The following is a 22,988-nucleotide window of genomic DNA, read 5'->3' on the forward strand; positions in this document are numbered from 1 at the left end:
ACACAACAATACATCAGGAGCAAGCTATCACTGCGTCAACGTGATGATGAAATATAAAATCAACATTGTTTAACTGAACAATCACACGATAATAAATCACAGTGCATTTAGTGGCAACGACAGCCTTAAGACATGTGTTGAACGTGCCCAAGCCCATACTTTTGAGAGCACCATGTGAGCACCTGTGTGTGTACACGCGCTTGTTTATGTAAGGTTTCTCTATAGGAGCGTCCAATAGAGAGTGTGAGGGACCACAGACCTGTCCGCAAAGATGCGTAGGAGACGGGGGGAGCTCCAAGTCCCAGAGATCCAGGCGCTGCCCCAGAATACAGGAACCCCAAGGGGACTGCAACCAGAAAGGCCCCCGGCCCCCTCGAGAGGCAAAGATGGTCGCCCCGGGGGTTATTATTATAACTTGGCTGCAAGACTATTTCAAGTTCACTGGCATAGATATGAGTGCCCAAACTGATCCAGGGTGTAAGAGGGCTGAAATCAGGACTAGTTGTCTCGCAGTAAGAGGGTTCTGTATTTGAAACTCAACCACAGTCTTCCCTCACAGATGATCACTTAGTTGCTGTATTACACTGCCCAGCCAAAAAAAAAATCACCATAAAAGGAAAAGGTCACACATCACTATTTCGTTGGACTGTCTTTAACTTTGATTATGTCACACATTCACTGTGACATTGTTTCAAAAAGCTTCTGCAATGTCACCAGATTTATTTCCATCCAGTGTTGCATTAATGTTTCACCAAGATCTTGCACTGATGATGGTAGAGTCTGACCGCTGCACAAATCCTTCTCCAGCACATCCCAAAGATTCTCAATGTGGTTAAGGTCTGGACTCTGTGGTGGCCGATCCATGTGTGAAAATGATGTCTCATGCTCCCTGAACCACTCTTTCACTATCTGAGCCTGATGAATCCTGGCATTGTCATCTTGGAATATGCCTGTGCCGTCAGGGAAGATGGAATAACCTGGTCATTCAGGATATTCAGGTAGTCAGCTGACCTCATTCTTGGAGCACATCCTGTTGCTGAACCTAGACCTGACCAACTGCAGCAACCCCAGATCATAATACTGCCACCACAGGTGTGTACAATAGGCATTAGGCATGATGGGTGCATCACTTCATCCACCTCTCTTCTTACCCTGATGCACCATCACTCTGGAACAGGGTCCATCTGGACTCATCAGATCATTTTTAATAAAGTGTTGGACAGTTCTTAACCCAGTTTTAGTGGTTTCTGCATCTCCTTAGATGTTTTCTCTTCTTGGTGCCAATGATCTGACCCTTCTTAAACACACTAACATCTTTTCCACGACCATCAGATGTGCCTTCCCACATGTTTGTTTAAGAAATGTGAAGCAGCTCATTGCAGCAGCTGGGGTTAAATAATTTGTTGCCAGCTGAAAGATAAGATGCAGTAATTATCCAATAGGAAGCTTGTACCTATTTGCTTGGTTAAACACAATGGGTGACTTTATTTTTTGTCTGAACAGTGTGTTTTTCTTCCATTACTCAAGTTTTCTTATAAACCAAAAACAAAGCAGACTACATGATGAGCCTTAAATGGCCATAGCCATCAGTGTGTGCATGCATTGTAGGTCTCTGGTGGATAGTGACCTGACCAGAGTGAGCAACTCCTGTCACCCAATGGTCACCAGCTCCCTGTGACACAGAAAAGGATACAACAGAAAACAGATGAATGGGCAAAGGTTTTTGCCTGAGTAGAACAGTGTGTTTGGAAATAAAAGACAGTAATTGAACAGTCAAAAAATTACTAGTTTAAATTTCTTGGAACTTGGGCCAAAAACACAATGATATTTTACCTTTGCTTTTATTACTCAATTACTCATATGTTTGCACTAACAGGCCATTTTTCTACTGTGTTCTCTTTGCAGCATTTACAAAGCCCATTGAACAATAGGTTCAGAAATATTAATGCATTACCAGGAAATACTGAAAAGAAGTTGAGAAACAAGCAGCCTGAATGCAAACAAATCATGCAGAACAGGACAACGATGCAGCAAAACATTCACACAATTTGCATGTCCCAGTTGTTTACAGAGATTAGGTGGCTGAGCATGAGCAGCAGTGGCCTCAGTTTGACTCTGGCCTCTGTTGCACTTTTATCCATCAGCGGTTACCAAAGCTAAGGACGTTACTCTTTTAGGTTAGATGAAATCATAAACAAACAAAAAAACACAAGAAAGTGTTTGAGTTAATGCTACTGAATTTATTCTCTTCCTTCAGCCAGAAAAATAGATCTGAAAACACATCTGTCCATTACTGCAGAGAAAAAAGATGCTGAGTCATCAACTCATGACAACAAAATGCATCAAGGTATATGCCTATGGTAGCCTAGTGAACTAGACCAAATTCTTGCTTTGCAAAGAATGGTCTAGGCATGCTCCATTGGAACCTCCGCAGCTCCTACCAGGACTCTGGCTGGCCAATCACAGCTCTCTAGAGGGGTTTCAAACACATAAAGAGCTGTGATTGGTCCATCATGGTGGGCCAATCATAGTGCTCTATCTGCTTAGTGAACAAATCACAGAGCTTTATCCGCTTTGTGGGCCAATCAGGGCACTCTATATGCCTGGTGGGTGGGATGATGCAACAGAGTGAAACAAGAGTACGTCACATTCATTGTCCAGTAGCATGCGGAGATCATTTGAAAGACAACGGTAGAACCCGCCCCACAACCGAGAGCCGTCAATGGAGCGTTTCCAGACTAAATAATACATTTATTTAATCTGGCTTGCCAGGCTATGCCTATGGAACTCTTATTATTAAAATTACTACAGCTGCCCATAAAAACAGACGACTTCACCTTCTTTGTCCCCTGTGGTTATCTGTCATTGGTGCTTTTGCTGGCTACATTTCACCTGTAACTGAACAACAGCGACCAATGATTTCATTTGCTACACGTACAAGAATAGAAATCTCATTCTCTTTATTGTACCAGTACAACTGGGTAGAAAAAACACGGCTGGTGGCTTGAGTGTGTCCCTCGTCCAAATCAAACCTACAGTATAAGCATCTGCCCAGGGAATAAAAACTATGACTAAGCTTGTTGAGATTTAATAAACAGCCTCCATCCAGTGTTAGCGACATGTGCACAGATGGTGAAAGAGGGCTTTTGTGATCTGCCTCAATCTGAAACAACATTGTGCTTTTCCTGCTACAAATCAGCAGTGACTACAGAATTAACTCCCCTCCTCCGGGTGGCTCTGAACCTGGGAGATCCAGAACACGATTGTAATTAAATTTAGACACAATCACAGCAGGAGCAGTACCAGCAAACCACAGGCTCCTTTGACAGAGCCCCATCAGTGTAGCCCAGCAACAGATGAGCAGGCTGGAAGAATACCTGCTGCGGTGAAGCCACAGACACTGACCTCCTCAGTGAAACCTTAGGTGTCTCAGAAGGTCTGAGGACATCTGCAGAAAAAAATAACAAATTCAAATCACTCTCAGCTTCAGGATGGTAAGATTTACATCAAGAGTTTTCCTCTAAAGTAAAGAAAAAGAAGCGTCCATTACCTGAAGAACGCATAACATAATATAAATACACAATAAGCACTGCAAATTTTCCTTTTGCCTTTAAACTGCAGAAAACCTGCAGGATAACTTGAAGAGAAAATGGCATTTCTGATTAACCAAGTAACGGTGTTCAGCAGTGTCAAAGGACGTTACTTATTAACAAACACCTGAAATACCAATGTCTACTGCAGTTAGTCATCTTTAGCACCCTAACATTACTGCTCACACTCAGAGGCCGACTGTACGCTACAGTAAAGTTTCTATTTCATCCAATATTTTCAACCAGTCTGTTATAAAACTACACATAAAGGTGGGTGATTTTCCAAGACTTTTGAGTAAAAATGAAAACTTTTGGTTGCTGTTTCGATAATGGAAGGAGTGCTGCGCCAGCCGAAGGATCCTGTTTGAATACAAGACATGCGGGTTTCTCCTCGGCAGGAAAATGGTTGGGAAGTCCCTGATTGCTGGTCTGGTGGTCCTTCTAGTGGCTGCAGTGAGCCTGTTCCTAGGAGTGTTCATGGGCTTGGGGAGGAAAAACATACCTCCCCCTTCGGACTATTTCTACTCAAAGGCTGCAGTGGCCGCTGATGCTGGAAAGTGTTCGGAAGTGGGGAGGTAAGATGACACAGACTGCTCACTTTGTTCTTGTGTGTGCTCCCTGCCTGTTAAGTGCATTCTCATGTTTGAAGGGACATTCTGAAGAAAAACGGCTCAGCGGTGGATGCTTCTATTGCTGCCTTGCTATGTGTTGGCCTTTTGAACGCTCACAGTATGGGCATCGGGGGAGGCCTCTACTTTATTATATATAATGCTTCCACAGGTGAGTGGGAGTTATTGGTTAGATTTTCACATGGAAATTATCCGGAGAAGAAGATCTACCAGTGTGTGCTTTGTGCTAACAGGGAATGTGGAGACCATTGATGCGAGGGAAACAGCCCCCACTAACGCCTCTGAGGATATGTTTGGCAACAACACCAAGCTTTCTCGTACAGGTATTAACAGACAGCCTTTACACTGATCTAAGAGAACATTTGCATTTCAGGGACAAGCCAGGCTAGTTTTTGGGATCCATTTTCTACCCCGAGTGTTTCTACTACATGAACCAGGGTAGTTTTTATCATAAAACAGTTCGGTTAATGAGGTGGTACCTTTGAAATGAACTGAAATGGATGTGCCGGAGGAACACTCCAAACTTCTAATTGGTTAAGTATCCCCAGTGTTCCCATTGACCATCCATTATATGGAGAGAGAACTGAGGTGACTCTGCTGTCTGACAAATATCAACACTTTGTACCTTGTAGCTCGGATCATAGACGAAATGCAACAAACCAAGGCTGTAATAAAGTTAGATGTACAAATATTCTAGATCTTAAAGTGGAAACATGCCTTGAACTTTGTTCGATCCCTTAATCTGCTCCTGCTACTCTATTACATAATGGATGATTCATTGTGAAGAGATGCTTTAACCTTTAAGCCAACGGTTACCAACTCCAGGCCTTAAGTTCACCATCCTGCATGTTTTAATGGTTTAATCTAGTGATGGCGAGATGAAGCCTCGTGATGAGCTGAAGCTTTCCATCCAACTGGTCGACTCTTGATTCGAGGCACCATGATGGTTCATTTGCAATGTTGTGCCATCAAGTGGATATGTCAAGTAAAACTGTAAACCTTTAAACTGGAAAATAAATGTTTATGATGGCAATATATACTTAATATTGTCTTAAACTGTCCTTTTAATACAGTGTCTGGACCAAAAGAGAAAGGAAACTAACAGGACTTAGGGTTTCAACAGCACAATGTGACGGCTGCCCCTTTTATTTCAAATCCGGAGCAAACCGGCGAGCCAGTTCCTGATATACTCGCATGGTACGGACTGCAACAAGGCCTTGAACGTCACTGCTTACGTAATCAACACAAGCCTCGGTGCACGCATCACAAAAAAATCTTCCTGGATACCCGACACACGCTTCGAAGTGTCGACACATCGGAAACGTCACTAGTTTAATCACCTCCTCACCAAGCTGCGTTCTGCAGAAGCCTGTTAACCCCTTCTTCATTTGGATTAGGTGTGTTGGGAAAAAAGAAAAGGCAAATTTTTGAAGGATGGTAGCCCTCAAGGACTTGTAAATGGTAAATGGTAAATGGCCTGTATTTGATATAGCACCTTCTAGAGTCCTGGAACCCCCCAAGGCGCTTTACAACACAATCAGTCATTCACCCATTTAAACACACATTCACACACTGATGGTGATGAGCTACGATGTAGCCACAGCTGCCCTGGGGCGCACTGACAGAGGCGAGGCTGCCGAGCACTGGCGCCACCGGTCCCTCCGACCACCACCAGCAGGCAACGTGGGTTAAGTGTCTTGCCCAAGGACACAACGACAGCGACAGACTGAGCGGGGCTCGAACCTGCAACCTTCCGATTACGGGGCGAGCACTTAACTCCTGTGCCACAGTCGCCCGCCACTTGTGTTGGTGGCCCTTGTTTTATGCTTTCATTCCGTCTCCAAAATTGTTTCTACCCCATTTAACATCCTTTTTGTTATCTGATGAAACGATTAAAACGATGCAGCAGGTACCAGCCTTGGTTGTTGGATCAGAATGCCTTGATGTTACACTCGTCCTTCATGTAATATAAAGCAGAATACACACAATGTTCCAAACAATACTGTTTTTGTTTCCACGCTACAGGTGGATTGTCCATAGCAATCCCTGGGGAGATCCGTGGTTATGAGATGGCACACAAAAGACATGGCAGGCTTCCGTGGAAGGAACTGTTTGAGCCCAGCATTGCTTTAGCCCGGGATGGTTTTCCCATTGGGAAAGCCTTGGCTCATGCCATCTTCAAGAGTAAAGACTCTATTCAAGGAGATGCTAACATGTGGTGAGGATTTAATATTTTTTTAACAAATGATTCTCCACAAATTATCAAACACAATTATTTATTATTTGTAAAACAATTAAACATCTGTACAAAAATCCAAAAATATACATTTTTAAACTTTTAAATTGCTGCTCTTCTGACCATGTCTTATCAGGCAACTCACACCAGAAGAAATGGTTTCATGTCTGAGGAAACAATTTCCTCACCTTCTTCTTGATATCTAGAGGTGGTAACTAACAGCAAGAACCCTTTATTGTGTCAGAGATGAAGCTGTAGTCAGAGGTAGCTACTGTAGAAGAGGCAAAAAGCATTAAACAGTACTTGTAATGCAGAAAACCTTCTGCAGACCCTGCAACTAGAGATCTATAAACAATTTCTTACTTGTTTCTTTCCTTGCCCAAATCTTCTTGTTATTTTTCATTTAGCTAGCCTCCTTTAGCATTTAGCTTTCTGTCCTTGAATCAAGGTTTTATAAAATGTTTGATTGATCAAGATTGCAAGATAGCCAGTTTTTGATTTTATCTTGTGCTTTTTGACCTCCATCTTCTCCAGAAAATAAACAAATAAGCAAATACGTTGTCTGAAACTTCCCACATCATATCTATATAAAAAGGATATTTTCAATGGTTTGTTAAGGTAAAAAATTTAAAGGACTGTTAATACAATAATTTTACTAGTTTTTATTATTTTTTAAAGTTATTAGACAAATACTTATGAAGAATTAATAGCTTACTTTTAGCTTTCTTGCTTATCATAATGAAAACAGCAGCACAGTGTCTCAAACATTTAACATAACTTTATGCAAATTCAATTTCAGACTTGTACATTGTTATGCCTTTCACATGTCATGGGTGTTCAGGTATAGCTAGAAGGGCTACAGTAGCTTTGCAGCTAACTACCACTGTAAACAACAGAACTCAATGTAATATGACATTTAAAAATAACTTAAAACTGCATAAACTGCTGTGAAAATTGTGAGATTAGTGTTGTTACAAGATAGCAGGAAAACTTAATGGTTGGTCCTGTGCCTGTCAGCTTGTACGTCTAATCAGATCTGGTCTCTGCTTTTCCAAACTGTTGCTGTTCACAGAGCTATCCATGCTTACAGGTAAGATATTAATTGTTCAAAACTGTTTAAAAGAAATACTTGAAAAGATCTGAACTACCTGTTTGAACATGTTGCTTTTCATTGCCAGCTGCAGAAAAAATGCAGTTTAACCGGCATCCAGCTACAATGTCATGTTGTAGCGTAAATATTTGTCTATATGCATGGTAACTCTTGCAATTGTACAATGCAGAACTTTTCAAAATGTGACAGACATAATTTTTAAAGATGGTCTGAATTGAAAAGCAGTGTTCAATGTGCATTCTTGCATTAATTTGAAGCCTTTTTTCATTTCCCCCAGGAGAAATCAGAGTCATGAGAAGTTGATTCTATGTATAAAGAAATACATGACAAAATAAAATAAAATAAAATAAAGTAAAATAAAATAAAATACAATTAAAAAATGATGGTGTATTTTACTGCAAAAAAATATTTTTTATGTTTTTTCTGATTTTAATGGATCACTCTGAGTTTTTCATGCAGGCTGAACATGTAAATAGTCTCCTACACCTATCTCCTGCACCAGCTTCTGATAGAAAATAAACAGTGAAAGTCTAGGATTTGAAAATCTTCATATATCTAGGTACGTCCCACTGTGAATTAGCATTCATGGTCTCATCCATCTTGATTCATGACGGGGAAGACTGCTGTTGGTTTAACATGCGGGAATCAGCAGTGAACGCCTTGGCTAGTTTAGGCGTTCATTCCTACTAGAGACCACTTATTGATTAAACAAGTAAACTACTCCTTTAACATTTTGCACAATGTCCTTGTTTTGCATTTAATTAATTTTTATTTGGAGCTGTTTATACAGGACTGCATCTTTCATTGCTTTCCTTTCAGCACCCTTGTCTCTGCTGTTCAGAGAACTTGTTTGTATCCAGGAGCTTTCATTCTTTGCAGCTTTGTTTGCAGAGTTAAACACATTCAGGCAACCTCATGCTTTGTTGTTTTTAACTATTTTCTTTTACAATCTTTCAGTGAGGTGTTTTGCGACTCTCAAAAGAGAATCCTGAAAGAAAATGATATTGTTAGATTCCCAAAGCTGGCTGACACCTACCAGAGAATAGCCGAGGAGGGGCCTGATGTTTTTTACAATGGAACAATGGCACAGAGCATCGTTGAGGACATCCAGGCAGCAGGTGTGCTGACACTTCGTTTTTATAGAAATAGAAGAATTGATAGATTTAGAAATGAAACAGAAATTAAAATAAGATAGATTCCACAATAAGCTGTAATGTGTAATATGATAAGTCCTTTCTTCTGTTTACTTTAGTGGCTCTGTTTGTGTTTCAGGTGGCATTATAACCCTTGGTGATTTGTTGGAGTACCAGCCGGTTTTGAATGAGAACCCTCCGAGCCTGAGTATTGGAGAATACACCATCCATGTCCCAGACGCACCCTCCAGCGGCCCAGTGTTGGCACTTATACTCAACATAGTGGATGGTGAGCAGCCTGGCTGAGTGTTTGGGCAGTCATGCAGAGGAAAGGATGTCAGGTCTCCTCAGGTCGTTCCTGGAACGGTTCCCTGCCAGTTTTGGGAGTCGAAAACCTTTTGCTTGTCAGATTTTTATTCATGCTCACTACTCCATCTGTTGTAGCAGAGAACCCCAAATCTGTACCGTCATTAAAATAAACACAAAGCATTATTTCACTGATCTGTTCAAATCAAACTTTGACTGACATACCAGAAATTTATATCTGCTTCAAGATATGAGCATGAATCCAAAGTGTCCATTTGACTCCAGACATGTTCTTCTTGTGGATATGTTGCAGGGTACAACTTCACAGACACGAGTGTCTCTACAGCGGAGAAAAAGACTCTGACGTACCATCGTATTGTGGAGGCTTTTCGTTTCGCTTATGCAAAGAGAAGCAGACTGGGGGACCCACGGTATTTGAACATCACTGATGTAAGAGTTCGAGCTCTTTTTCTCATTATCCTCAGGTCTTTTATGAACCTTTTTCAGTTTTATTGTCCTCATTGTAATCAGAGTATTTACTGCTAGCCACTGAAAGGGGAACCTGGGGTAAAAACATGTTTAAACGCATCACACTGGGTTTTCCTCATCCTGTCATCCTGTTTTGCAACCCATCAGCTGATCCAAAACATGACTTCAGACTACTTCGCTGATGGCATAAGGAGTAAAATTACAGATGACACCACCCATCCAGACAGCTACTACGAGCCTGAATACTTTGTCATGGACAACCACGGCACAGCTCACTTATCTGTCATAGCGGAAGATGGGAGTGCTGTCGCCGCCACCAGCACAATTAATCTATAGTGAGACTCTTGATTTGGTTTGGTGGACATATCTAAAACATTTGAACTAATATGAACACTTTGCAAAGTATCAGCTCAAAAGGTTTTTTTTTCCACAGCTTTGGGTCCAAAGTCATGTCTCGGTCCACTGGAATAATTTTCAATGATGAGATGGATGACTTCAGCTCTCCATACATGACCAATGGATTTGGAATCCCACCCTCACCCAACAACTTCATCCAACCAGGTGGTTGGACTTAATTATGATGTTAATTTAAACTTCTACAATAAAAAAGTCTTAGTCTTGCTAATACCCGTTTAATGAGTTTTCCAACTAATATTATGGTGTTAAAAATAAAATTAGAGCTTGCCACTTGTACTGAGATTCTCCACCAGAGGGCATAATGCACAGTTAGTATTCTTTGCAGCAGGTTTTTGAGGATGTACTAATAGTGTTAAAGAGGTGGAGCTCTTAGAAATAGGTGCATAAATTTTGCATTTTTTTAGAGCTAAATTCTGTAATTAAATCATAACAAATGTTTTCCATAACCGGTCACTGTTGTTCTTCTGCAGGCAAAAGACCTCTGTCTTCCATGTGCCCCACAATCATCTTTGACAAAGAAAACAAAGTGAAAATGGTTGTAGGAGCGTCTGGAGGTACAAAAATCACCACAGCCACCGCTTTGGTAAATGAGTTATGTTTCTTGTAGATTACCTCTAATCCATTTGTGAAACTGAAATTCCATTTTCTGGCTAAAAACAGGTTATCTTGAACTCTTTGTTCTTCAACTACGACCTAAAGAAAGCTGTGATGGAGCCACGAGTTCACAACCAACTCAACCCCAACATGACGGTCGTCGAGCAGGGCTTTGAAATGGTGAGCAATGCATAAACTTGTGTGCTTGGAATGTGTGGTTAAACAGCAGTTTACCAGAGCAGCAGGCAACTACACGGACTGCTCTGAGTGGCTAGGACCAATAAAATAACAGGTTTCAGGGATAGTCACCATCCATCATGTTTCAGTTTTTTCCCTGTTCCAACACCTGATTTTCATCAGTAGGAGATTAATAGACTTCTCAGAGCTTGGTGAGCTGGTGAACAGGTGATTCAACCAATGAATCAGGTGTGTTGAAGCAGGGAGACAACTAAGACATGCTGGATAACAGCAGTCGAAGACAATTATTGCCTTCCCCTGTTTTAGACCAACAAACCTTCAGATGCTGCTAGATTGACAAACACATCTTAGCACATTTTAAAAAAACAAAAGATAACTAAGATGTTTTCTGGTGTTGCATGATGAAAAATGACGAGACCCATCATGTCATGTGTCAGATCTTATGTGCTCACGTCTGATTTGAGCAACATGTTCATGGCAGAGTGTCTTGGAGGGGTTGGCCCAGAAGAACCATGTAACACAGCTGCTGAGGACTCCAGATTCTGTTGTCCAGGCTGTCGTCCGACAGGGAGATCAACTCTGTGCTGAGTCTGACCCCAGAAAAGGAGGCCACCCAGCTGGATACTGAACATCTCTATGGTTCTTCTCTGCTCCACTGCTGTGAGGACAGCCTCCTTAAACCCACTCAGACAAATTATAACAAAAGGCTGTCTGCATTCAGGACTCAAGCGGTTTAAAAGACATTGCCATAGGTCTTCTTCTTTTACTCAAACACAGAAACTGAGATCTCAGTTATTCATCATGTCTAGCTTCACTCTTGTATAGTGTATCATCACTACTGGGTAGTGGTCGGGATGGTGACGTTTCACGGAATAAAGCAGAAGCGATGTATCTGTTTTCACAAGCATACATTGTTCTTGTTTGAAACAGCATCATGAAAAAGTACTGCCACAAGCTCAGTTACACTAGAAGATGATGTCACGTGAAGAAATGTTCTTTGGTTTTATCACAAAATAATAATTTGATGGTCTATGGGATTTTTGGATTACCTGGAGGTTTTGTCCATAAAAGAGGGCAGATGTCAGCGTCAAAGAGGTGAAAAATGATCAACACAAACTTAACAAGCAAGTACCAGCTCAACTTGAGAACATCTCAGGTTGTTCTAATTAAATGTTGTCATGCATCACAATGTCATATTAATGTTAGACTAAACAGACTCAATAACTTTTAATAACAAGAATGTAGTGCACAAGTTTGATTTTATTCAAAGGTGTATATATAGGCTCTAATTTAAGAAACACTCACTGTTTGGGTAAATGTATTTTTAGCACTTTGACCAGTTTTTGTTATCCTTTAACAAGCTTCTGGTATAATAGTTGATATTTCATCACTGTTCTTGGCAGCTTTGACAAGAGTTCATTTAGATTAGTTAGATTCCTGAAACAAATTAGGTTTTAAAGCAACATTCACACATTACCCCATAAAAAAAACATGAAAAAACATTCCTGAATCTCTACATTTACATAATTTATCCAGTGAGAAACCAGTTCTGATGTGTGTTGAGGATCATTGTCCTATCAGGAAATCCAGACATGTCCAAGTTGTTACCATTTAACTGATGATGAGGTGAAGATGTATAATTTACAGGCGGTCTTATTTTTCTATGCCCCACCATGATACTACCACCACCATGCTCGACAGTTGGTTTTTACGTTTGAAATAAAACTTTTCACCAGAAGACATAGCCTGTCCCCTTGGGAGGTTGCAGGTTTGATTTCTACATGAAGGTGTCTCTTTTGGAGCAGGAGCCTCTTCAATGGATGCGTGGCAGGCTTGGTGGTTCCTGACCATCATTATCAATAGCGTATTTTACTGTTCACATCACTGTGCAAGTGCTGCAGGGTGCTAACGCTAGACAAACAAACATTTTCCAATTGAAAAAAACACACGCCCAGAGCGATTTTACAGTGGCCGTTGTCTTCCTCAGTTGATCCGGATCCGGATCCGGGTCCGGGTCGCGGGGGCAGCATCTCAACTAGGGAGCTCCAGACCGTCCTCTCCACGGCCACTGATTTTACAGTGGTAAACAAAAATTGACAGGAACAAAGTTCAAACTTTTATGCTTAAACAGTTACTCATTACTCACAGTACTTTTTTACTCCTAGATAATTACTTGTATCATTACTTTTTACATACAACCTCTGGTCAAAAGCCATTTTTCTCCACGTTTGGAGGGACATGCTGTTTGGCCGAGACGTTCAGCTGGAACCCTTCGTTTACACCCCTGCCTCCTGGGCAACCACGTCTATGAGCATTATCATTACATCAAGGGTGCCTACAGAACATTTTGATGAGAGTGGCCAGACAGGGCCAAAGACATTTTTGGGGTGGCACACCAATTTGGTCCTTGTGGTCAAGCTGGGAGTATTTAGCCTGTGGCGATGCATTGCTCCTTTATTCATTTTGATTTTAAAAACTTTTTAAAAACGGTATCTGCTCCAAATTCCAAGTCTGCTTTTCCACATAAATACTGCCACCAGCTTGGCCTGTTACTTTTCCTGCAGTGTCATGTAATCTCGCGGACCTTATCCGGCTTTGAAAAGCGATAAAATAATGTTCCGTCTGACGTCCGATCTCGGTTTCTAGATTCCTGTTTACACCACCCCCAACTCCAGTGCTTAGTTTCTTCCCATGTGAACATCGCTACGAGCCAAAAATACAATTTTGAGGCAAGTGGGGTGATTCAGAGCCATAGGCTCCCATGCAAAATGCATGCTTGTTTGTCTAGGACTACCTCCCAGAATGCACAGCAACATTACTTCATGATTTATTTTTAACTGCTCTAAAGTGCGCCATTTGTAATCATCTGAGATTGGCATATGAATATTGGTCAATATAAAAAGGGTTGTTACATAAATCATAGTTTTACTGATAAAAATAAATGACGAGTTAGATAACCATGATCACTAAACATTTTAATTAGCCTGGCAGTCAAGGTATTTTTAATCTTCTGTCACTTATTAAATGCTTTTGGTGGTTATACATATAGAACTGAGCCTATAAATGTTGACCCAAGATGGAAGAGTTCAAACTTCTGCTCCTCATTCTTGTTTTTAAAATCGAGGCAGTAAAGTGTAAATGATTCACTCTGAATGGTTCAAACTAATCCAATCAATGGGTTTATGTTAACTTTTGACTGAAACTATACTTGTTTCTCCTGATGTGAGCTGATCCTCAACGACATTAATCAGCTAAAGTCAAAGTGCTGTTTTACATCATGGTTTTACAGTAAAGCTATTATTTATTCATGTTTAATTTCGAGTAGAAGGTTAAATGAATGTAAAGTGTTCTAAAGAAAACACATCTTCAGATATATTTTTATAAACATGCATTGTTCTTATGCTGTTTTGTTGCCATGCTTGTTATTAAACACAAAATAAATCACATTGTAGAGACTGGTAATTATGTACAGGGTAATAAGCACTTATAAGATATCAGGGTTCACACAAAATGTTCAGGGTTAAACATCAATGGTGGGTGATTAAAACAATAAAAAATGATTTACAGTAAAGATGCACATTAAGAGACTATATCTTAATATTTTTGTTCTTTGAGCTAAATGTGCCACAGGTATTGTTTTTAATGAATTTGAATTGAATAAAAAACAGGACGTGAAGGTGTTGACGCCCAATTTTATGGCATACCTCTGCATGTTGTTGCAGATGTTTTATTATGAGAATAATTCAAAAAGGTTAAGTAACACACGTATGTACCAATCACAACTCACTGAGTCACAGCCATCTACAAAATGAATGTCTGCATCAAATGTCCTGCTGATGATGTGAAGTAGCTGTTGAGGTTTGTGGACTGAAAAGACCAGAGGAGAAATAACGCCAGAAAGAAGCTTTTAGTGATTAAAAATTAAGCCAAAAGAAAAATGTCATGATCGTGGGGAGTTTCCTGACCCAAGCCATGTAGAATCACACTAGGAGACGTAGGTAAGGAAAAATAAAAATGTTTTATTATTGAAAGGGAACTAAAGGTGCACCGCCAGATGTGGCGGTGATGCTGAGCACAGCTCTGGGGCTGGGTCTGCTGAGACACACACTGGTCAGGATTTGGGCAGAGTGAAAAACTAGGAGAACTCTGTTTCTGATGTTCTAACCAAAGGGGACAGGGCCTTTCAGACTATTGCACCCAGACTTTGGAACAGTCTACCTTCAAATCTCCATCTCTCTAACACTGTAGAGGTCTTTAAAAATGATCTAAAAACTCACCTTTTCATCCAGGCGTTCCCTCCCTAAATGTTTCAAAAAGATGGCTTTGTTTGGGTTCACACCTTCACTTTGTTTATACTCATGATTTTATTTTCTACTTTATCACTGCTATTGTTTTTCGGATGTTTTTACTGGTTAGAGGTATTTGCCCTGATCTTTATCATGTTGTACAGCGCTTTGTGATTTATATCTGTGAAAGGTGCTATATAAATAAACTTTTACTTACTTACTTACTAAAATGAAATAGGTGCAGTTACAGCAAACAGCCACCGGAGGGCAGCATTTTCCCACCTTCTCTTTATTCCTCACTGCTGTTTGTGGCCAGCAGAGGGCGCAAATTTCCCATTCTTTTAAGGAAAAAACAGTGTTTGGAAGAAATTAGTGTTTCTACTAAGGATGTCTTTTACCTTTACTAATACAGGTTAATCCCCTTCATATCCTCCTCCTTCTCAATAATATAATTCCCAAAATGTTTATTAAAAGATAAAGAATTTTTAAGCGTCTTTAACACAAGAAGGCTACAATGTTCTCTTCTAATTTGCTAAAGTTGGGTGTATACAGTCTTCCCAGTGGCGCAATGGTTAGAGCTGTTGCCTTGCATCAAGAAAGTCCTGGGTTCGCTTCCTAGCGTGGGATATTTCTGCATGGAGTTTGCATTTTCTCGCTGTGCATGCGTGGGTTCTCTCCGGCTTCCTAACCGCCGTCCAAAAACATGACTGCTTTTGGTTGATTGGTCTGTCTAAATTGTCCTTAGGTGTGACTGCGTGTGTGCATGGTTGTTTGTCCTGTGTGTCTCTGTGTTAACCTGCGATAGACTGGCTCTCTGTCCAGGGTGTACCCCACCTATTTGCCCGTTGACTGCTGGAGATAGGCACCAGCCACCCCGCGACCCTACGTGGACTAAGCGGGTTCAGAAGATGGATGGATGGAAATAGGTGCAGTTACAGCAAATAGCCACCGGAGGGCAGCATTTTCCCACCTTCTCTTTATTCCTTACTGCTGTTTGTGGCTAGCAGAGGGCGCAAATTTCCCATTCTTTTAAGGAAAAAAACTGTTTGGAAGAAATTAGTGTTTCTACTAAAGCTTGGTTTATGCTTGACGCATTCACTTTCCGCGCGGTGATGCGGCTCGCGGCTGGAACGCGCTTCACAACTCGCAGCGTTTATGGTTTGTGCGGCTCGTCTCTGCGGTGAGCCATTATTCTGCCAAACTGAACGGGGCAGCATGGAGCTCTACAGCATGCATCCAACACTACACCATAGTAGAAGTAGAAATCACTGTTTACAACATGGTATTTCAGCATTTTTAACAGCGTTCTTGTCTTTTCCGACAGTGCGAGCTATTTCTCTCCAAGAATTATTAACAACATGTTGATCACGGTGATCTCTGAGAGCTGAATCATACAAATGTCTATATTTACGAACCTCTGCCGTGCCGGTCCGCCATGTTTTTCCACGTCCGACCGTCCGCGTGGTTAGAAATTTTCCGAGGTGCGCGTTGCGGAAATCTTGGGCCGTGCGGAGACGCGGTGGAGGGGAGTGGTTGTTAAAATGACGCAACTTTTCCGCGCGGAGCCGTGCGGACCTCGCGGACGCGTCAAGCATAAACCAACCTTTAGGATGTCTTAGGCCAACATTAGAAACCTGGGAGTTATTTTTGATCCAGCTTTAAGTTTAGACTCACACGTCAAAACCATCTCCCGCTCTTGTTTCTTTCAACTGAGAAACATTTCAAAAGTCCGTAAACTGGTTTCTACTGCAGATCTGGAAAAAATCATCCATGCCTTTGTGTCATCACGCTTAGACTACTGTAACACTCTCTTTACTGGTGTCAGCAAAACCTCCCTCTCACGCCTTCAAGCCATCCAAAATGCAGCAGCCAGACTCCTAACCAAATCCAGCAGACGAGCTCACATCACTCCAGTTTTACAGTCCCTCCACTGGCTCCCGGTAGAATATAGAATTCAGTTTAAAGTTTTAGTCCTGACCTATAGAGCTCTTAACAACCAGGCTCCAAGCTACCTATCTGAGCTTTTATCCCCACACATCACCTCTCGGAACCTTAGATCCACATCTGGAAACCTCCTGGCTGTTCCTCGAACCAGAATGAAAACTAAAGGGGACAGGGCCTTTCAGACTATTGCACCCAGACTTTGGAACAGTCTACCTTCAAATCTCCGTCTCTCTAACACTGTAGAGGTCTTTAAAAATCATCTAAAAACTCACCTTTTCATCCAGGCGTTCCCTCCCTAAATGTTTCAAAAAGATGGCTTTGTTTGGGTTCACACCTTCACTTTGTTTATACTCATGATTTTATTTTCTACTTTATCACTGCTATTGTTTTTCAGATGTTTTTAATGGTTAGAGGTATTTGCCCTGATCTTTATCATGTTGTACAGCGCTTTGTGATTTATATCTGGCTAGCTTCATTTAGACAAGGAGGCTAAAATGTTCTATTCTAAATGGCTTAAAATGGCTCACTGGAGTAAGATGGCGCTCGCGCGGGTGCACGCTGCAAGCTGCTCGTCCTCTTTATACACTGGTACCTTCCTTTTTACTGGTTTTTATTGGTGTTTTATTGGCTTTTATGCATTTTTGTTGTCCCTGATGCTTTTTTGAATGGTGTGGATCCTCTTCTGACATACGATCGAGCTGCGCTGCTGAGGCTTCGTCCTTCTGTTGATGTAGCGGGCTGCGTGTGCTGGGAACCGGGCTGCGCGAGCTGGGAACCTCACGGATGACGCTGCTGTTTGGACTGCCCGTTTGCTCTCTCTCCCCAAGCCGTGATGTGTCGGCCCTCTGTCCGCCCCAGCTCGAGAAGGAAGCATCGGAGAAGACGGGGAAAGAGAGGTAGCCGGCGCGTGAGACGTCGGTCTGGATCCCTGAAGAAGCGGCTGGCCCGATTTGGCCCAGCTTCTGACCCGGTGGTTCCGAGATGTCTCATGGATTACTCGGCGCCCTGCCCAGGGAACTTTGCCGGCTCTGAGGGTGAACTGGCACCGCGCCACGGCCGATCGGCTCGAAGATCTCGCCAGACTGGGGTTTGCTGGGAGAATCTGCGCTCGGTTACAGGCACAGAGTTAAAGGAGACTGTGCTCGTGCGCGATCTCGGTGCTGCAGCCCCGCCACAGACCCGGTTTGGTCTGGTCAATGCCAGGTCTGTGCTGAACAAAACTTTTATTCTTCGTGACTTTTTTATTCAGCATGACTTGGGTTTTCTCTGCATCTGTGAGTCCTGGATACCGTTTGGTGACTCAAGCGCCCTGCTGGAGCTGGTACCACCTGGCTGCTCCTGTTTTAATATCCCCAGATCACGGGGCAGAGGTGGAGGGCTGTTTGTTGTTTTTAAATCCAGCTTTCCTTGTAAACAGCTTACACCCACCATGTCATTTTCTTCCTTTGAACTGTGCTTATTTGAACTGTGCCCCCGCCTGCTCGTGCTGATTTATCGCCCTCCAAAGACAGACTCTAACTTTCTTAATGATTTCTGTGATCTTGTGGTAAACTGCATCCTAAAATATGACTATGTCCTATTTTTTGGTGATTTTAACATCCATATCTGCTGTCCTGACAATGTGCTTGCTAAAGGTTTTTTTAATTTGCTAGATTCATTCAATCTAACTCAATGGGTATCGTCCCCAACTCATGCCAGGGGTCACACCCTGGACCTGGTTCTCTCTTTTGGTCTCCCTGTCATGAACCTTGTGACTTTGCCTCCTGTGTTCTCTGACCACTCTCCTATACTCTGTGATGTTACGTTGCCATGCCCTGTCCCTGTGTGTGAAGCTCCAGCTACTAGGTTCAGAGCCCTGGATGCAGAAACTATTTCAAAGTTTGTGGACTGTATGTCTGTAAGGTTAGACCTTTAACCCAGATCCATCTAACATTGATCACTATTCACAACACTTTGATTTACTTTGTAATCAGGACCTGGACGTGGTTGCCCCTCTCAAGCTTTGCAAGTCTAGACCTAGGAAGGAGCCTTGGCTCTCTGATGTCACACAGGCTTGTAGGCGGGCGTGTAGATCCTCTGAGAGAAAGTGGAAAAAGGATGGCCTACAGGTCTCGCGTGAGTTGTTCAGAGCATCACTGGTTGCTTATCAGGATGCTGTGAGGGCTGCCAGAACGGCCTATTTTGCAGACATCATTGAAACAAACTCCAATAATCCTAAGATTCTCTACAAAACACTAAACTCTGTTCTGGTGTATCAGGAGCCTAGCACCATGTCTCCTACAGCTGCTGGAAACTCTGAAGCTTTTCACAGATTCTTTGTTGATAAAGTATCAGGCATTAGAGCAGCTATTTCTGGTAACTCTGTTGACCCTGTTCCAGTTCCTCCATCACCACCCACCCTGAGCTCCCTCAATACTGTTTCATATTCTGAGCTGAGTAAGCTTGTTGCGAGGCAGAAGCCATCTGGCTCTCCACTTGACGTTCTGACGCCTTGTCTCTGGAAGGCTGCCTTTCCATGTCTTGGCCCATCACTTGGTCAGATTATCAATGGGAGCCTCAGCACAGGTGTGGTCCCAGCTGCTTTGAAAGCAGCAGTTATTCGGCCGACCCGGAAAGAAACCTGGTGTTGATGTCTCTGTGATCGAAAATTACAGGCCTATCTCTACCCTGCCTTTTACATCAAAACTGCTTGAGAAAGTCGTTTATCAGCAGCTGGTCTCACATTTAGCTGACTCTGATCTGTTCGAGGTTTTCCAATCAGGGTTCAGGTCTGGCCATAGCACAGAGTCGGCTCTACTGAGGGTCTTAAATGACATCTATCTATCACTAGATCAGTGTACATCTGTGGTACTTCTGTTGTTAGACCTGACAGTAGCCTTTGACACAGTTGACCATGCGATTCTACTGGATCGCTTGCAACGATGGGTTGGGATCAAAGGGTCAGCACTGGATTGGTTTATCTCCACAACAGGACATTCTGCGTTAAACTGGGTGATGTTTTTTCTTCTTGGGAGGGGCTCCGCTGGGGGGTCCCGCAGGGATCGATCCTTGGTCCTCTTTTGTTTGCCATTTATCTGCTACCTCTGGGGTCAATCTTTCGTAAACATGGTCTATCATTCCATCTCTTTGCTGACGACTGCCAGATTTACTCTCCATTGTTTCAGGAGAAAGGTCTCTCTATCCAGTCCTTTGTGTCCTGTGTTAACGAGGTGAAGTCTTGGCTAATGGCCAACATTCTGCATCTGAATGAGGGAAATACAGAGCTAATTGTTTTTCACCCCAATAGCAGGAATGTGGATCGTCATGTTGATCTTGGGCCTCTTTCTCCATACTCAAAATCAGTTGTGACCAGTTTGGGGCTGAAACTTGATGCTGGACTTAAATTTGATGCTCACATCAACTCTGTGATCCGGTCCAGTTTCTTTCACCTGAGACGCCTTGCAAAAATCAAGCCCATGCTGTTGAGAGCCCACCTGGAGCGGGTAATGCATGTATTTGTAATTTCTAGGCTTGATTACTGCAGCTCTCTATATGCAGGGTTGTGTCAGTCATCACTGCGTCGCCTACAGGTGGTGCAGAACAGCGCAGCCAGGTTCCTGACTGGGACCAGGAAACGGGACCACATCAGTCCGGTTCTGACCTCCCTGCACTGGATTCTGGTTGGCTATCGTTCACACTTCAGACTCCTCGTCTTTGTTTTTAATTTCTTCCAGGGTGGTGCTACCCCCTATCTGGCCACGCTCCTGAACAGACATTCCCCATCATGCGCTCTGCGCTCCTCTGATCAAGGCCTGCTCGTTGTCCCTCGTTCTAGGTGTCAAACTCGCGGGGACTGGGCTTTCTCAGTCCTAGCACTGTCACTATGGAACCAGTTGCCACCCTCAGTTAGGCTATCCCCATCTCTGCCAGTCTTCAAGAGTCGCCTAAAAACCCACCTCCTCTGCTTGGCATTTCCTGAACATGTTTGAATCTGGCCCTCTTTTATGTTGATTTTATCTCACAGTTTTCATTGGTTCACTCTATCCCTTGTTTTACACATTTGTCTTCTACTAGAATGTTTCACTTTTTTTGTAATTTGTGTTTCGTAATTTGAATAGCTTCTAATTTCTGATTTATTCACTATATTTAACTTTGTACTGTACCATGTTCAGCGCCTTGGGCTTCCTGACAGGGTTGCGGAAGGCGCTTTATAAATAAAGCTTTGATTGATTGATTGATAAAATGAAATAGGTGCAGTTACAGCAAACAGCCACCGGAGGACAGCATTTTCCCACCTTCTCTTTATTCCTTACTGCTGTTTGTGGCCAGCAGAGGGCGCAAATTTCCCATTCTTTTAAGGAAAAAAACAATGTTTGGAAGAAATTAGTGTTTCTACTAAGGATGTCTTTTACCTTTACTAATACATGTTCATCCCCTTCAAATCCTCCTCCTACTCCTTTATAATATAATTCCCAAAATGTTTATTAAAAAGATTAAGATTTTTTAAGCTTCTTTAAGACAAGGAGGCTACAATGTTCTATTCTAAATGGCTAAAATTGAATGTGTGCAGGCTTCGCAGGGGCACAGTGGTTAGAGCTGTTGCCTTGGTCTCAGGAATCTTGTATTCAATTTTAAATGTGTCATCTGTTACCAGATCACTTTAACCAAGTCTCATAGGAATGAATATTAAAAAGCTGAATATTGAGCCAATATCAGACTCCTGTTTTTGATCGTGTTGAACAATCTGTACTTAAAACTAGAAACACGTTCAATTTGATTGACCGTCAGAAGGTGGGAAAGTGCCCCGCTCCCTCCCAGCTCCTTGATTGGTTGAGAGATCAATCATCTTCTGGCTAAATGGAATTACACACCCACACATGAGACATCAAATCGATCGGCTTGGCCTAAGGAATCCATATATGCTTCTATCTATCCATCCATCCAATAAACCATCTAACATCCAACCAACAATCCATCCGTTATTTCATTCATCCAACCATTCATCCATCCAATATCAAATCTAAACATATGCTAATCTATCAGTTTCAGATATCAGCAAATATTTCTAAATTCACAGTTCAGCCAATTGTAAAAATGTACCCGTTAATCTATTCTCATTCAAATGCCAGCTGTTTAACATTTCAAAATTTGAGTTTTTAATAAATGTTCAAAGATTAAAATTGTCTGCTGTTTAGCATTTTTTATCCATCCTTCTCCTATATTCTGAGCTTTATTACACTTGTTGGTGATTTTTGCTTTTAAATCTTTAAATACATTCAGCTCATTTTGACAGTTCTGCTTTGTTTCGGCTTCAGTTCAGCTGTTCAGCGGCTTCAGCTTACAGTTTCAGCTATCCAGCATTCAAACAGCATTTGTGCAACAAATGCAATTTTTCTAGTGTTTTATTTGTGTTAGCTAAACGTTGAGAGAAAATACTGCAAGAGTAGATTTCCCTGTCACTATTGCCAAAATGTAATTGTATTTGAAAGAATTCACAAGAAGAGTTTATACTAAGTAACTAATTATGAACGTAAATGACCCTTTTACTCCTTCATTCACTCATTAATAATAATATTCACACACAAAAAAGGGCAGCCTTGGTGGAGTCCATTTCTCACTGGTGACAAGCATGATGCTAATGGGAAAGGGGTACTAACAGACTTATTGAAGGCGGGATAGATGGAGAAATGCACCAGGACATATCGGATAAAAATCTGCTGCCATCTGAAGGTCATGACTGAAGTCCATCTACCAGAATGCTGAAAATGAAAAGAGGGTAAACATTTAAGCAAGACAATGATCCCAAACACAAGGCCAAGGAAACAATGAAATGATTTCAAATAAAGATAAATCAAGTTGCTTGAACCACCTGACCTAAATCCCACTGAAAAGCTATGAAGAGAACTGAAGGTCAAAGTTCATAAAGAGGCCCAAGGAACCTTCAAGATTTGAACTGTTTTTGTGGAAGAATGGGCCAGAATCAAACTTGAGCAATGCAGACGACTGGTCTCTCCATACAAGAGGTGTCTAGAAACTGGAATCACGAACAAAGGCATTTCTACAATGTATTAAATAC

At 42.0% G+C, this 22,988-nt stretch overlaps 1 protein-coding gene across 1 annotated transcript; it reads left to right on the top strand.

Moving 5' to 3' along the window:
* Positions 1-3,765: 3,765 nt before the first annotated feature.
* On the top strand, positions 3,766-14,149 carry ggt1a (gamma-glutamyltransferase 1a). Its single transcript, XM_015972059.3, has 13 exons — positions 3,766-3,860; positions 3,989-4,165; positions 4,240-4,370; positions 4,453-4,542; positions 6,245-6,437; positions 8,524-8,684; positions 8,839-8,988; positions 9,319-9,455; positions 9,642-9,829; positions 9,928-10,055; positions 10,382-10,494; positions 10,572-10,685; positions 11,185-14,149. Exons 2-13 carry the CDS (start codon positions 3,993-3,995, stop codon positions 11,329-11,331), a joined length of 1,725 nt encoding a protein of 574 aa, XP_015827545.3. The 5' UTR covers positions 3,766-3,860; positions 3,989-3,992; the 3' UTR covers positions 11,332-14,149.
* Positions 14,150-22,988: the final 8,839 nt, after the last annotated feature.

Source organism: Nothobranchius furzeri, chromosome 17 (genome assembly GCF_043380555.1).
Source record: "Nothobranchius furzeri strain GRZ-AD chromosome 17, NfurGRZ-RIMD1, whole genome shotgun sequence".
Taxonomy (NCBI): Eukaryota; Metazoa; Chordata; class Actinopteri; order Cyprinodontiformes; family Nothobranchiidae; genus Nothobranchius; species Nothobranchius furzeri.

Excerpts from the sequence above, each read along its gene's own strand:
- ggt1a (XM_015972059.3), top strand. The coding sequence starts at position 3,993 with ATGGTTGGGAAGTCCCTGATTGCTGGTCTGGTGGTCCTTCTAGTGGCT. Across the intron at positions 4,543-6,244 it reads CACCAAGCTTTCTCGTACAG|GTGGATTGTCCATAGCAATC; the intron begins GTATTAACAGAC and ends TCCACGCTACAG. Across the intron at positions 9,830-9,927 it reads ACCAGCACAATTAATCTATA|CTTTGGGTCCAAAGTCATGT; the intron begins GTGAGACTCTTG and ends TTTTTTCCACAG.